Below are 12938 nucleotides of genomic sequence, written 5' to 3'. Positions count from 1 at the left end.
GGTATCAGGAACATGAGCAGCAGACCATGCCCGCCAACCGATTGTAGTGCCTGATAATTAGACAGAAAGTGAGAGTAAATTAAATGGCAGTTTTAGCACGTCATTACCAGGTATCAAATCTCATCCGGACCTCACACGCAAAACTGAGCTACGAGCAAAAATAAATTTAAAAAAAAGCAAGCAATGAAAGGCCAAGACATCCAAAGTTTGTGAAGAAGAAGAAGCAAATAGTATAATTAATTGCCTAAGTTTTTTACCCCTCTTCATAAAATGCTTTTAGTGTAAATTTCAGATTTTATGTAAAGTAAAAATAACCCTAAAATCTTCTTCTTCTTCTTCTTCTGTGGCACTACAACCTCGAGAGGTCTCGGCCTGCCATTTCTGGCTTTCTGTGACTTAATTTTACCCGTAGAAAAGTAGTCAGTCTTTCGTACGGGGAGGCGGTCTGGATGGGATTTGAACCCCTGCCCTGCCGTGTGAAGACCGGCGCCGCTGTCGCCTCGGCCACCGGACCGCCCCTTAAATCTATTTACGTTTAACTTTGTCTAGTTTATTCTGTAATAATATGCAGAAAAATGCTTTTCCAACAGTATTGGGTTATTCATAAAGTTATGAAACATTTGTTTTGACATAAATACATTAATGCAGTGAAGATATATTCGCAAATAGCACTAAAAACCACGAGCAAAATTGTTTGGTTGCTCCGCACGTCGCATTTGAAAATCGTTGTTTTAAACATTGACACATAGATGGCGCTAGCAGCAGCGTACGCTTATACAGGGGCTGGCAACTCATTTTGCTCTATTTACATATTAATGTGTTCCACTGTTTCTTATCGCATATTGGAAGTAAGATTACGACTTCTCTGCTTTACCAAACCTCATGAGTTCGTAAATTTCATTAATAAAGTATTTTTATACTTCACTTAGTAAAATAATAATTTTAACTGATCATTATTCTTGAGAAGAAACTAAAACTAAAACATAAAAAATCAAAAGTTTTCAAATGGTAAAAAAGGCAACTGAACCTTTAATAAGCTCAATAAATTCAATATTTCTACAAAATTCTGTTTTAAATTTCAACTAGTCACCATCAGGCACAACAATTTTCAGTATTTTTAAATAAACCAGTGTGAGATACACGTGTTCCGATCAACTCGATAGTTCAAAAGATAACTATTTCATAACAATATTAAAACAGTCTCCACTCGTAATTAAATGCAATCGTTCTACTTGTTTCTAATAATAGTGCATCAGAATATCGGCAACAATGTATTCCCGTCCCACTATTGTCTAGAACCACACAAAGCAGTGTTGGAATATACACGTGAGTCATCACGATCGTATCATCAAACGGGTAAAGAGCGTATTATTAACAAGATTTAATTTGAAATATTAATTGCATCCATCTATTTTGTCTCGGTGATTTTATTTGTGCTACATAGCATACACGCCCTTTTTATAATATACTACAAACAACATACCCCTTTTTCTGATGCAATCCCCCCAATCGATAGAAAACTCGCGGAAATCTTCTACATTTAAAAATCGCGGAAACATCCACTTGAAGCAGCGCGGCATTAATTGTGCTTTGCGTGCGATCGCGATTTTCTATTGCGTAAATTTTGTTCAATGAAAGCCCGCTAATCATCACCATCTCGGATGGTGATGGTAATCATCACCATCTCGGAGGAAGTTAGGGGTAGTATCCAGACAAAAGGCATTGCATGCGTGCACCGACAAACAAACTGTACCGGGCCGGACCGTCTTATCCGTTCCCACACCGATTGTATTCTAATTGTCGGAAGGGGCTTGCTAGAACACGGCTCGCCGAGTAGTAAGACATCACCGTGCGTTCTAGTTCCGCTAGATGCGACGCACTGATAGACTAATTGATTGTGCACATTTCCCGCCAGGTCTGGTGTTGAGGTCTGGTGATGGATATGTCTCCCCTATAAAAGCTACCGATCGCGTCCAGATCGAGCATCAGTGTTCGACCGAACGATCTTCAACGCTAAAGCTTCCCAGTTCAGGCCTAGCAAAACTAAAAGTGATTCAACATGAAACTTACCGTTGCCTTCGTGCTGTTTGCGCTGGTGTGTGCCGTGTACGCCCAAACCGATGCCGCCAAGGATGCGGCTAAGAATGCAACGGACAAGGTGAAGGATAAGGCCGCCCTGCCGGATGCACCCAAGCTGGACAAGGATGCCGTCACTACGCCCGACCCGAAGGACGCCTCCAAGAAGGTGGAAGATGCGGCTGGCAAGGCGAAAGAGGCCGCTGGCAAGGCGAAGGATGTGGCCGACAAAATTGGCACGCAGCTCACAGGCGGATTCTAAGATCTCTCGTGTCCACGAGATAAGTTCCGGATAAGTTGGTTGTGTGTTTTGTCGCAACTATCAGAAGCTTGCACACACATGAGTGTCCAATAAAGGCGGTACTTCGAATCAAAGACACGAAGTAAGATAACGTGGCTAAAATCTTCTCTGTCTCTAAAGCTGTCCGAAAATTGACCTCGTTTCGTGCGAGAATATCGGTAAGTATGGCGCGGCCAGTTATCGCTCAACGGTTAGAACGTTGCGGTTTTCACAATCGCACTGATAGGCGCAGGCAGGACCAGCCCTAATCGGACCAGGAATGGATGCGGTTTCACTGTTTCACTATAAAACGCACCCGACCGAACAAGACAAACCGTCAGTCAACGTTTGTGTTCTACCCCAAACAGTGGCATAGTGTGATAAAGCAACGGTGATCGTGTGATCTCCAAATACATCTCTCCGACGTCTCGTGCTTCGCCATATCGCCAACCCAACTCCCGCGTTCTATCATGACGGATGCAAACAATCTGTTAGCTCTTCTGCAGCGCCCACTGGAACCGACCTTCCTGCCGAAGGATGACGGCAAGACGGTGATCGATCTGCCGGACGAGTTCCTTACCGACCGGTACCGTCCGATCGGGGCCGAGCTCCAGTCACGCTTCTCGAACGACGCCGAACAGCGCATCCCGGTGCGACAGGTTGCAACGCCCGATCTGTCCTTCGCGAACGGAATCCCACGTCGTGGTGGCTTTTCGCTGTTCATCCCGAAGCATCGTGATGCGGCTGCCGCGCTGATCAATCTGTTCCTGGAACAACCGGACGTGCAGACGCTGATGAGTGTGGCCACGTACTGTCGCGATCGGCTGAACCCGGTTCTGTTCCAGTACGGGTTGGCTGTGGCCGTGCAGCACCGCGAGGACACGAAGAACGTGACCATCCCGTCGATCGTTTCGCTTTTCCCCGATCAGTTTGTCGATCCTGCCGTCTTTCCGAAGCTGCGTGAAGAGGGCTCTGTCGTACAGGCGGAGAGTCGGGTATGTATTTGAGCTTGGCTTCTCGGTATGTCGGAATGATAAACTGTTCGCTTTGTAGATGGTGATCGATATTCCACCGAACTTCACCGCTTCCGACCGGGAAGATGAGCAGCGTTTGGCGTACTTCCGGGAGGACATCGGCGTTAACATGCACCACTGGCATTGGCATCTGGTGTATCCGGGCGATGGACCGGACGCCGTCGTGCGCAAGGATCGTCGCGGCGAGCTGTTCTACTACATGCACAGCCAGCTGATCGCACGCTACAACATCGATCGGTTCTGTGCTAAGCTGAAGAAGGTACGCCATTTCACCAACTTCCGCGAACCGATCGTCGAAGCGTACTTCCCGAAGATGTTGCGCAGTCAGACCAACCGTGCCTACCCGGCACGTGCGGCCAACGTAACGCTGCAGGACGTGGAACGGGTCGGCGACAATACGTTCGTCACGGTGAACGATCTCGAACGGTGGCGTGATCGCATTCACGAAGCGATCGATCAAGGATTTGTGTTGGATAAGGCTGGCAATCGCATTATGCTGGACGAGGAGCGCGGCATCGACATTCTCGGTGATGTGGTGGAAGCGTCGAGCATTACGCCGAACGACAAGCTGTACGGTAGTCTGCACAACATGGGCCACAATGTGATCGCGTTCGTGCACGATCCGGACAACCGCTACCTGGAGGATTACGGTGTGATGGGTGATGTGACGACGGCGATGCGTGACCCAATCTTCTACCGCTGGCACGGCATGATCGACGGAATCTTCCGCCGGCACAAGGATCAACTGACGCCCTACACTGCTCAGCAGCTGGGCAATCCGGGCGTTACGGTGAGCTCGGTCGGTGTGCAACTGTCCCGGCCGAACACGCCCGCCAACGTGCTGCTTACCTTCTGGCAGCGATCGCAGGTCGATCTGGCCGCCGGGTTGGACTTCGGTCCGCAGGGTAACGTGTTTGCGTCGTTCACGCATCTGCAGCACGCGCCGTTCTCGTTCCGCGTGGAGGTGAACAACGATTCGGGAGCCATCCGGAAGGGTACGCTACGTATCTGGATCGCCCCGAAGGTGGACGAGCGTGGCACACCGCTTACGTTCCGTGAGCAGCGGCTGTACTTTGTCGAGATGGACACTTCCACGGTGACGTGTAAGTGGCACGGATGGTTTGAGGAACTTAAGGAGCTGTTCTTAATCTCGGCGATCGGTAATCTCTTTCAGTGAACCCTGGCATGAACACGATCGTCCGTCGGTCGGACCAATCGAGCGTTACCATCCCGTACGACCGGACGTTCCGTGCCATCGGCACCAAGTCCGTACCGACCGGCACCGATGAGCTGGGACAGTTCCGGTTCTGCGGTTGCGGCTGGCCCCAGCACATGCTCGTCCCGAAGGGTGCGCCCGAAGGCGTTCAGTTCGATCTGTTCGCGATGGTTTCCGACTACGAGCAAGACGCCGTCGCCCAGGAACTTGATCCGTAAGTTGAGAATTGGATGTTGTTGGGGAAGCTAAACTAATGGCCCGGATGTACTGCTTTACAGGAACGCACCGTGCAGTGACTCGCACTCATTCTGTGGACTGCGCGACAAGAAGTATCCGGATCGTCGTGCCATGGGCTATCCGTTCGATCGCTCCACCGACCGTACCATTACCACGCTGGAAGACTTTGTGAGCCCGAACGCCAACATGAAGACGGCCACGATTCAGGTGAAGTTCAACAACACCGTGATTGCGCGCACCTAAGACACTAGCCACGAATCAATTTTAACGGAAATTCTGAAGAACTCCACAACAAATAAAAGGAAACGCAGATAACTTCAACACAGAATATCGCTTTGCAGAACTTTATTATCAAAACGGGAGGACAATTCTTCGCCCTTTAGCCTTAGCCCATGGTAGGTGTGCAGGATTCCGTCACGGTGATGGTGACCCGTGTCGTCAACGTGTCCGTCACTGTTATGGTGGACGTAGACGTCACTGGCACAGTTACGGTGGTCGAGAAGCTGGCGGTGGACGTGGTGGTTTGCGTTGGAAGCGTGGTCGTAGTAGTTGCCGTGCTTGACACAACAGCCGTAGACGTGGGTAAGGTGGCCGTTACCGGTACGGTGGACGTGATTAGGGACAGCGTTAGCCGAGTATTCGGAGCTAGGGACACCGTTTCGGTAACACTAGTTACGGCGGTAAGTGTAGCAGTTGAGGTGCTACTGATCGTGGATGTCGATGGTTCTAGGGTCGAAATTGTCGACACACAGACGCCTGTCACCGGGAGATGTTGCGAGTAGATGAAGTCCTCGCTGGGAATATGGTGACTATGCAGCAAATGAGCTTGCGTTAATGTTGCAAAAGTTAGGAGGAACAGCCCAACGGTTTGAACCATTTTTCCATTGCTTGCTACAATTCGTGGCTGCATCTTTGACACAACGAACCAACCTTCACCTGCGCAATGTCTGTTCCCGACTAATCGTACGGTGCGTAGCCGGTTTGGGAGGAAACAGTTTGATGACGATTCTTGACCCTCCTCACAAGGTGAATGTTGTTCGTTTCTGGAACACCGTCATTAAACTGGAATGGCTTGATGATTGTACAAGCACTTTCTTTTCGATTCTTAAGAGGGACAACAGAAAAAAATCTGTGTTTTTAACTTTTTTTGGTTAAAAAGTTTAAGACTAAGAACAAAAACGTTTAAAAAAACAAAAAAAATATATAAAGCCCATTTAACAAACGAACAGAATTTTTTTTTGACAATCGGAACCCAACGGAAAATGATACCTGCAGGGGGGATGCAAATGGCCAAGAACCGGATTTTGGTACTTTTGAAAAACAACATAAAGAAAAAAGGCTTTACGACAATCGTTACGACGTACGTTTATGACCTCGTACAACCAGATTCCACGTTTGCAAGATCCGAAACAAATTTTGGCAGAACGCGCAGGTCAGTCATCCCGAAAGCTTCGATAAACCCACATCAGAGGACCAAGCTGGTACTACTTTAAGTATGGTTTACAGTAGGCTGATTAAGGTATTTAGCTAAATAGATCACTCTGGCTCTGGTGTATAACTACAGGCAGTCTCTTTTTTATCAGATTCTACTCACCGTAACCCTTCTGGCCTACTACCGAGGTTGCTCTTCCCACCATTTGCATCACCATGCGTACCACCACTCCAAGTATCTCTACGCACCCCAACCGAACACGGTCATCTGCCTGCGAACGGTAACCCAACCCACCGTTACGGAAACGGTTCCGATAACAAACTTTGCCACCGTCACGAATACCGCGAACACTTACACCTTCATCACGCCCAGCCCGATACTACTGACCGAAACGTCCACCATTACACTTGCCACTACGATCTCCACCATTACGCCGAGTACGACCGTTACCAGCACCACGACGAGTACGGTCACCTCGACACCACCGCTCGTACCAACTACTGTCAGCACCACCAACACCATACTCATGTCGTCCACTGTCGTTGTACAGACGACGATCACCACCACCTCCACCAGCTCGATTATTTCGACCAGAACTTCCAGAATCCCTATGTGCAATTAGTGATGTGCTTGGCCATTGGTGAAATGTCAATCGGGACGGGTCGTTTAACGCATGAAAGCAATAAAATTATTATTATCAGCTTGTGTTGGAGATTGTTTCCGCCTCGTACCGCATTCCTCAAAGGGAATGCATTGTTTGGTCGTAAATCATGAGTCGTAATGGAATCGTCTAGTGGTGTCCCTCTCGTTGGACCTTTCAATCGACCTGTTCCACTTGCAGTCTCAATATCTTAATTCTAGACTTTTGTGAGCTATATCACTAATATCATCAACTAGATTACTCTAACAAAAACTCTACTAGAAGCTCAAGTTAAGAAGGTTATATCGTGATTGCTAAGACTCTTGTGTATTATCTTCTTATATGTCTTTCATGCTTCACTATCTAACTGGTTATCTATGACTTAAATTTCCACTATCCGAAAAGTTGGTTCAGCGTAAGAGGAGTAAAATCCAGCAGAGATTGAAGAATTGACTGATTTGTACGTATACGTGAAACACCAACATGCTGTAACCAATATCCGACCGGCTCGCTAGATTCAGTTGATCTTCGCTATGCTGCTAAAAAATGGCGAGATCATTGACATCTTACACCAACATGTTCTAGGGAGTTGCAAGTGTTACAATCTGTAGAGAGTAGAACAGTCGGATTGTAGATACGGAAGCGGTGTCGGTCTTCACACGGCAGGACCAGGAATCAAATCCAGTCTACCGGCCACCGAGCTAAACCGAGTTACAGGAAGACAGAAATGGAATGCTGAGATTTACCTTTCGAGAATGCAATGCCAAAAAAGAAGAGGAAAAGGTAGTGCCTGTAAAGCGCTGACGGCTTCGACATCTCAAGTGACATGATTAAGATCCCAAATTTGTAGATTTTGTTAGCTGAGAAACGATCAAGATTACTCAAAATCAAGAAAACTAATAACTACACATGAAAAGGAACAATTTAGGTTGTCCAATAGCGAATCTTGACATGCACACGAAAAAAAACCCTTCAGAATCTATCCATAACCACCCTTAAGCTATGTTGTTCTTCAACAATTCAACAAGCAACTTTCGTTGGCGAGCTTTAGCAGCTTTTTCCATACTTAATGATCCACACCGTCATCGTCTAATGACGCTTTCATCTCGCTCCTTTCTACACTATCGACGGCAACTTATGTAAGTAATCGACGACAGTGCCACACCTTTTCCAATCTCATCCGTTGTACATCTGTCTCCACTGGGAACAGATTTGCTGCCGTCAAGAGATTGTGGCATCCTTATTCTTTCACATTTTGGAGACTGCTCGATGTTCTCCTGACCTATGTCTCTGAGAAATCGCCACTGAGCAAAGAAATCGTGGAAAGCGAGACGGATAGAAGCGTTATTAATCTTAAAACCAGTTAAGTCTATAATTTTTAGTCTTAGAAACTTTACTTAAATCAATAAAATCGACACTTCGATCTTCCACTTCAACAATTGAAGCTTGACAATAACATCATAAGGTAACGCAATCAGTAACGCCAAACAGTTATGCTAGCGTTAGCTAAACCTTCAAAGCCAATTTCGTTAATTTGATAGTATCAAAACCCATCAAAATGGACATCGATAAAACCGACCACTTGCAATTTTCTGCATCGTTCAGCTTGCATCTTCAACACCAACCCTCAACCACCTCAACAAGCACTAAACCTTCTTCTCCCGGCCATACTCCTAACCCGAAGCGGAGATGCTTGTTTTCCAAACCCTGCCGATGATAACGTAAAGTGTCCAGTGCTTATAAATGTCAAATACGGTATGGTTAGAACTGTTCGGTCGTTAAACGCTCGACGAGTCGGAACAACCTTCAAAAAACCGCACCGCGGCTCACGCATCCAATGAGTTCATTAGAATGTGCCGCTCGTCGGGGCAGAATGTGCTCATGCAGCAGGAGCATCCGGACAGGTCAGAAGAAGCACCCCCAAAAAGCTTACGCACACACGCACACACACAACGAAAACCCTCCACTCTCAACGCGTAAAAAGCCGCAGCACAACCGTAAACCAATGATGTCAAACAGCATCAGCACCCGGAGCAAATAATCAAACATTTTCGCATAAAATTATCACTTCCCTCCGGGGGCCGCAGCTCATCTGCCACCGCGACACCGAGATGACCGACGGATGTGTGTGTGTGTAGGTCGGTAAGGTGTGGACCGCCGAAGCAAGAACAAAAAATGCGTCTGAACCTACGCTGAAACCCTACGCTAAAGAAGTGGAGTACCGGTGGTGATGTCAACATGGCAGAGTGAAGCATTTAGTATGATAAACGATAATGATGGTCGATCAGCTTCTGATCGTGGAGTTCTCTCGAACCTGTCTCCGGCTTCTAATGAGCTAGGTCGGTTCCACACCTTTGCCTACATTCGGGCGTTTATTCTTGTCTATTAATAAGCGACTCCTTCCTGGCAGGATCTTCTGCCGGCAGTCAACCGTACAATCGAAAATCATTAATTTTAGTTGGTGAAAAAACAAAACTCAAGAATTTCTATCTTTATCCGCACCGCAGGGCTTTTTTTGAAAATAAAAATACAACAACTTGTTGCACTTGCTACAGGCAGAAGATGGTTGTGTCATTCTCATGTCTATAAAAACATGTTCTCATCGCGCCGAACATTTTTGTAGCTTGCAGAAGACCACTCGATGTCTTGCAGAAGCTCCCCATACATAGCTTCATATCGCTGTATCGTTTATTCTCTATCTCTAATGATGATATATGAGGATCGAGCGTCTTCCAAAAAAAACAAGGCTCCCGAGGATGCGAACCATGCAAACTTTGACCTTTCTGGCAGCAATCAAAGTATGAGTCAATTCGATTTCTTGCCCATTCTTTGTCTTTGAAGTTAATTATACTGCAAGCCGGAAAAAAAATCTTCAAACACATTATTAATGATCGATAAACTCATAAATGGAAAGTAACGCTTATCGTACCGCCCTCGACCACAATGGCGGCGGTGTTGATGAGTGTTTCGCTCGTGGGTTAAAACAATAAAACGCAAATCTTAATTTAACCATTAGCTATCAAGTTTTATGTCCGTTTCATCACCACCAGCGCCAACACAATACCAGCACGAGGATCAATTTGCATACGAGCCGCTCGTACCGTTAGCACGACAGGCCCGGCGGGCCCGATTGATCCAATTCTGGTTCAAAAATAGAACGTCACCAACGGCAAGATTGATTCTGGGACTTATTTTAAAAGTGGTAGAATTTGCAACATTTCTCAAACAACATTCGCGACAAGCTTCATTCCATCTCCATCGCTATCCGAAAGATCCTTGGCGTTGAGGTTGCGTTGGTTCTGCCATTCCAATCGATGGCCCGTCCCATCCATTCAGCAAGTGGTCGAGGTTGTCGGTCGAGTTAAAATTAGTCAAACGTTAAAACTGGACCGAGTGCGGCGCGAGCAGCAGCGACACACAGGTGAACGAGGAGCAGGAAACCCATCCCAGGCGTTTCAGACATTTTGCATAAATTTCCTCGCCCCAAGCGAGGTGATCTTCTATATTTCGTGTATTTTTATTTTGTATGCTGCTTCTAATTCCAACTCCACTCCCCCCTCAGAACTGGATTCGACGGTTGGATTGATCAACTTGACGCAAAAAGCGCTATACAAGGACGAAGATACAGGAACGAAGATCATCCTCGAGCGGACAGGATGAGGCTCGTAAACACGTCGGGCCACAAAACTCCACGCTCTGCTCTGCGCGTTTGGAATACGGAAATAAAAATCTTTTGCTTATCGTTGTTGGGATAGTAAAATATAATGATTTTTTTACAGTGCTTCGACGGGGAAAGTAAGCTCCAATTTAGTCTATCGATCGAAGCAATAAAGTAGAAAGTTTGGAACTGATCAACATAATCAACATCATGTGCCACATTTTGCGTTTTTTGCTTTGATCATTCTGGAAGCTTTTTGCAGATAACAATCAATCTCATCTAGCCTTCCGCAGCCCATTTGCTGCTATGCATCCGTCTGCTATGCTTTCCGCCATGCGGTTTTGGATGTCGTTCGTGCAAGGAAATCTTTATGCGTCCCAGTGAACCATATGCGAACTGGTCGGTCGTAATCGTCTCCTTGATATTCAAGTCGGGCTAACCCTGAGGCGTGTTAAAATATTTCTTCCTTTCTATTTGAGCGCTAATCAACGGAGCAGAGACACAGTTATTACCATCAAACTCTCCATCTATGAAAACGCTCGAGATGAAGATCAAGATCACCTGGCTGCTGTGGCTTAGTTTTGAGAACTAGGCGTATCATGGTGGTGAGTCATGGCGTGACCACGAGGATCACAACATGTGGGAAAAATGGTGACGGTGTGATCCACTGGTTGACACGTTTTCATGCTCATCTGGGGATTTTTATTTGCGATTTTGCATTAGATAAGGGGCCTTGAGTTTGTGCGGGAGCAACAGCCTCTCGAGGATGGTACATTCATTCACTTTGCTCTGATTCAGCTCCGTATTCTGATCTTTAGTCAAGAATGAAGTCGTAAGACTTAAAGCCTACCGACTTATCTTCTATACTGCAGTACTGCAAATTGCGGTCGAAAAATGCAGTAAGTACGTGTATGAATTTCTTTACATTGCCCACCGTCGCGAGTGTAAATTGGGAAGGGGAAAACCGTACAGTGGAACTGTGATGAGCACCTGAGCATCTCAGGTGAACTGTGGGCAGCTTTTAATATGTGAGAGAGGAGTTTCAAATAGGGGGCAAAGGGTATATACGAGCGTATGGTCAACCATATTAATGATGCTGCGGGAAAGAGAAGAAGCTCGCCTTCTTCTTCCTTTTCTTTTCGTTTGTTGTGGTCAAGATCGCCAAGGGAGAAACAACCCTCCGTGGAGAAGTTACCCTGCGTGGAGAAGTTACTATACATACGGGAGACTGGGGCTCGAATGAGGCGTCGGATGATTATCGCACGCTGCATAAACTTTTGTTTTTTATTGAACTCTTGTGGTAGTTTCTGCAAAATATTTTGAGCAAAAAATTAAACTTTCTTACAATTTCTTAAATGTCCTCAACGAATTAAAAATAAACAAATATGTGATCATATCGATCAACATTAACCTTGATAATATCCACTTAAATGTAGATATTAAAGGATATTTTTATACATTTTTGATTTTTATTGGTCCATGGAAAAGTAATTGTACCATTCGAGTGTTCCTATTGCAATAATTGTACTACGAAATTTTATATTAATTTTTAATATATTTTTGAATAATTTATGTTATATTTCTTTCTAGGTGGAACACAAAAAGAGATCAATTTAATTTAAAAACGCAACACACATTGAACGGAAATTATTTGAATAATCCAATCCAACTGAATGTATAACAAATTTTAATGCTTTTAAACAATACGTCGTCAAGCTACCATACCAAAAATAAATATTTTTTAAATACTTGTAATATATGTTTTATTTATGTCAAATTTACAATATAATTGTTTTTTTAATTGCTTGATTTTTTGAATCAAGTTTTTTTTTATTTGAAGTTATTTACCTGGGGCCACCGGACCGGTTGAGGCGATAACCACGATGGTCTTCAAAGGGTAGGACTGGGGTTCAAATACCATCCGAAGACCACCTCCCCGTACGGCAGGACTGACCATTCAGCTACGGTTAAAATCAAATCAAAAAAAGCCACAAATGCTCAGCCATCCATTCAATGTCTAGTAGTGCCAAAAGTAGAAAAAATTATTTATTTTTATTTTTTTCTATAGTTCATTACGAGAAGCCGAGTGATCTGTTAAATCACAAATTATGTTCTGTATAAGTTATAAGTTATCTCATATGTTATGGAAATATGTAACTGTTTTTAAATATTTCCAGTCCCAATTTCCTGATGAGTTGAACTTCTTGAAAAAAAATCTACAACTATAACAAGCTAAACCTAAGGCTTTACCATTCAAAAGCCTCCAAAGCGCCCCAGTCTCCCGTGCGTACTGTGCGTCCACTATCAACGCCCGGTATCTAGCCATCGACGGGCAGAGCATGTTTCGATTCACCGGCTCACCGGT

At 45.4% G+C, this 12938-nt stretch overlaps 3 protein-coding genes across 3 annotated transcripts; all 3 read left to right on the top strand.

The window, feature by feature from the left end:
- Window positions 1–1974: 1974 nt before the first annotated feature.
- Window positions 1975–2468, top strand: LOC118509468. The gene has a single exon (XM_036050096.1). The coding sequence runs from the start codon at window positions 2060–2062 to the stop codon at window positions 2336–2338; it is 279 nt and encodes a 92-aa protein (XP_035905989.1). The 5' UTR covers window positions 1975–2059; the 3' UTR covers window positions 2339–2468.
- Window positions 2469–2687: 219 nt separating this feature from the next.
- On the top strand, window positions 2688–5173 carry LOC118509466 (phenoloxidase 2-like). Its single transcript, XM_036050094.1, has 4 exons — window positions 2688–3351; window positions 3410–4493; window positions 4565–4820; window positions 4885–5173. Exons 1-4 carry the CDS (start codon window positions 2827–2829, stop codon window positions 5084–5086), a joined length of 2067 nt encoding a protein of 688 aa, XP_035905987.1. The 5' UTR covers window positions 2688–2826; the 3' UTR covers window positions 5087–5173.
- Window positions 5174–5946: 773 nt separating this feature from the next.
- Window positions 5947–6928, top strand: LOC118509467 (integumentary mucin C.1-like). The gene is made up of 2 exons (XM_036050095.1): window positions 5947–6362; window positions 6427–6928. The coding sequence occupies exons 1-2, from the start codon at window positions 6339–6341 to the stop codon at window positions 6895–6897; spliced, it is 495 nt and encodes a 164-aa protein (XP_035905988.1). The 5' UTR covers window positions 5947–6338; the 3' UTR covers window positions 6898–6928.
- Window positions 6929–12938: the final 6010 nt, after the last annotated feature.

The sequence above is a fragment of the Anopheles stephensi genome, chromosome 3 (assembly GCF_013141755.1).
Source record: "Anopheles stephensi strain Indian chromosome 3, UCI_ANSTEP_V1.0, whole genome shotgun sequence".
Lineage (NCBI taxonomy): Eukaryota > Metazoa > Arthropoda > Insecta > Diptera > Culicidae > Anopheles > Anopheles stephensi.
The sequence above is the reverse complement of the archived record's forward strand: the minus strand, read 5'-3'. Positions and strand labels throughout refer to the sequence as shown.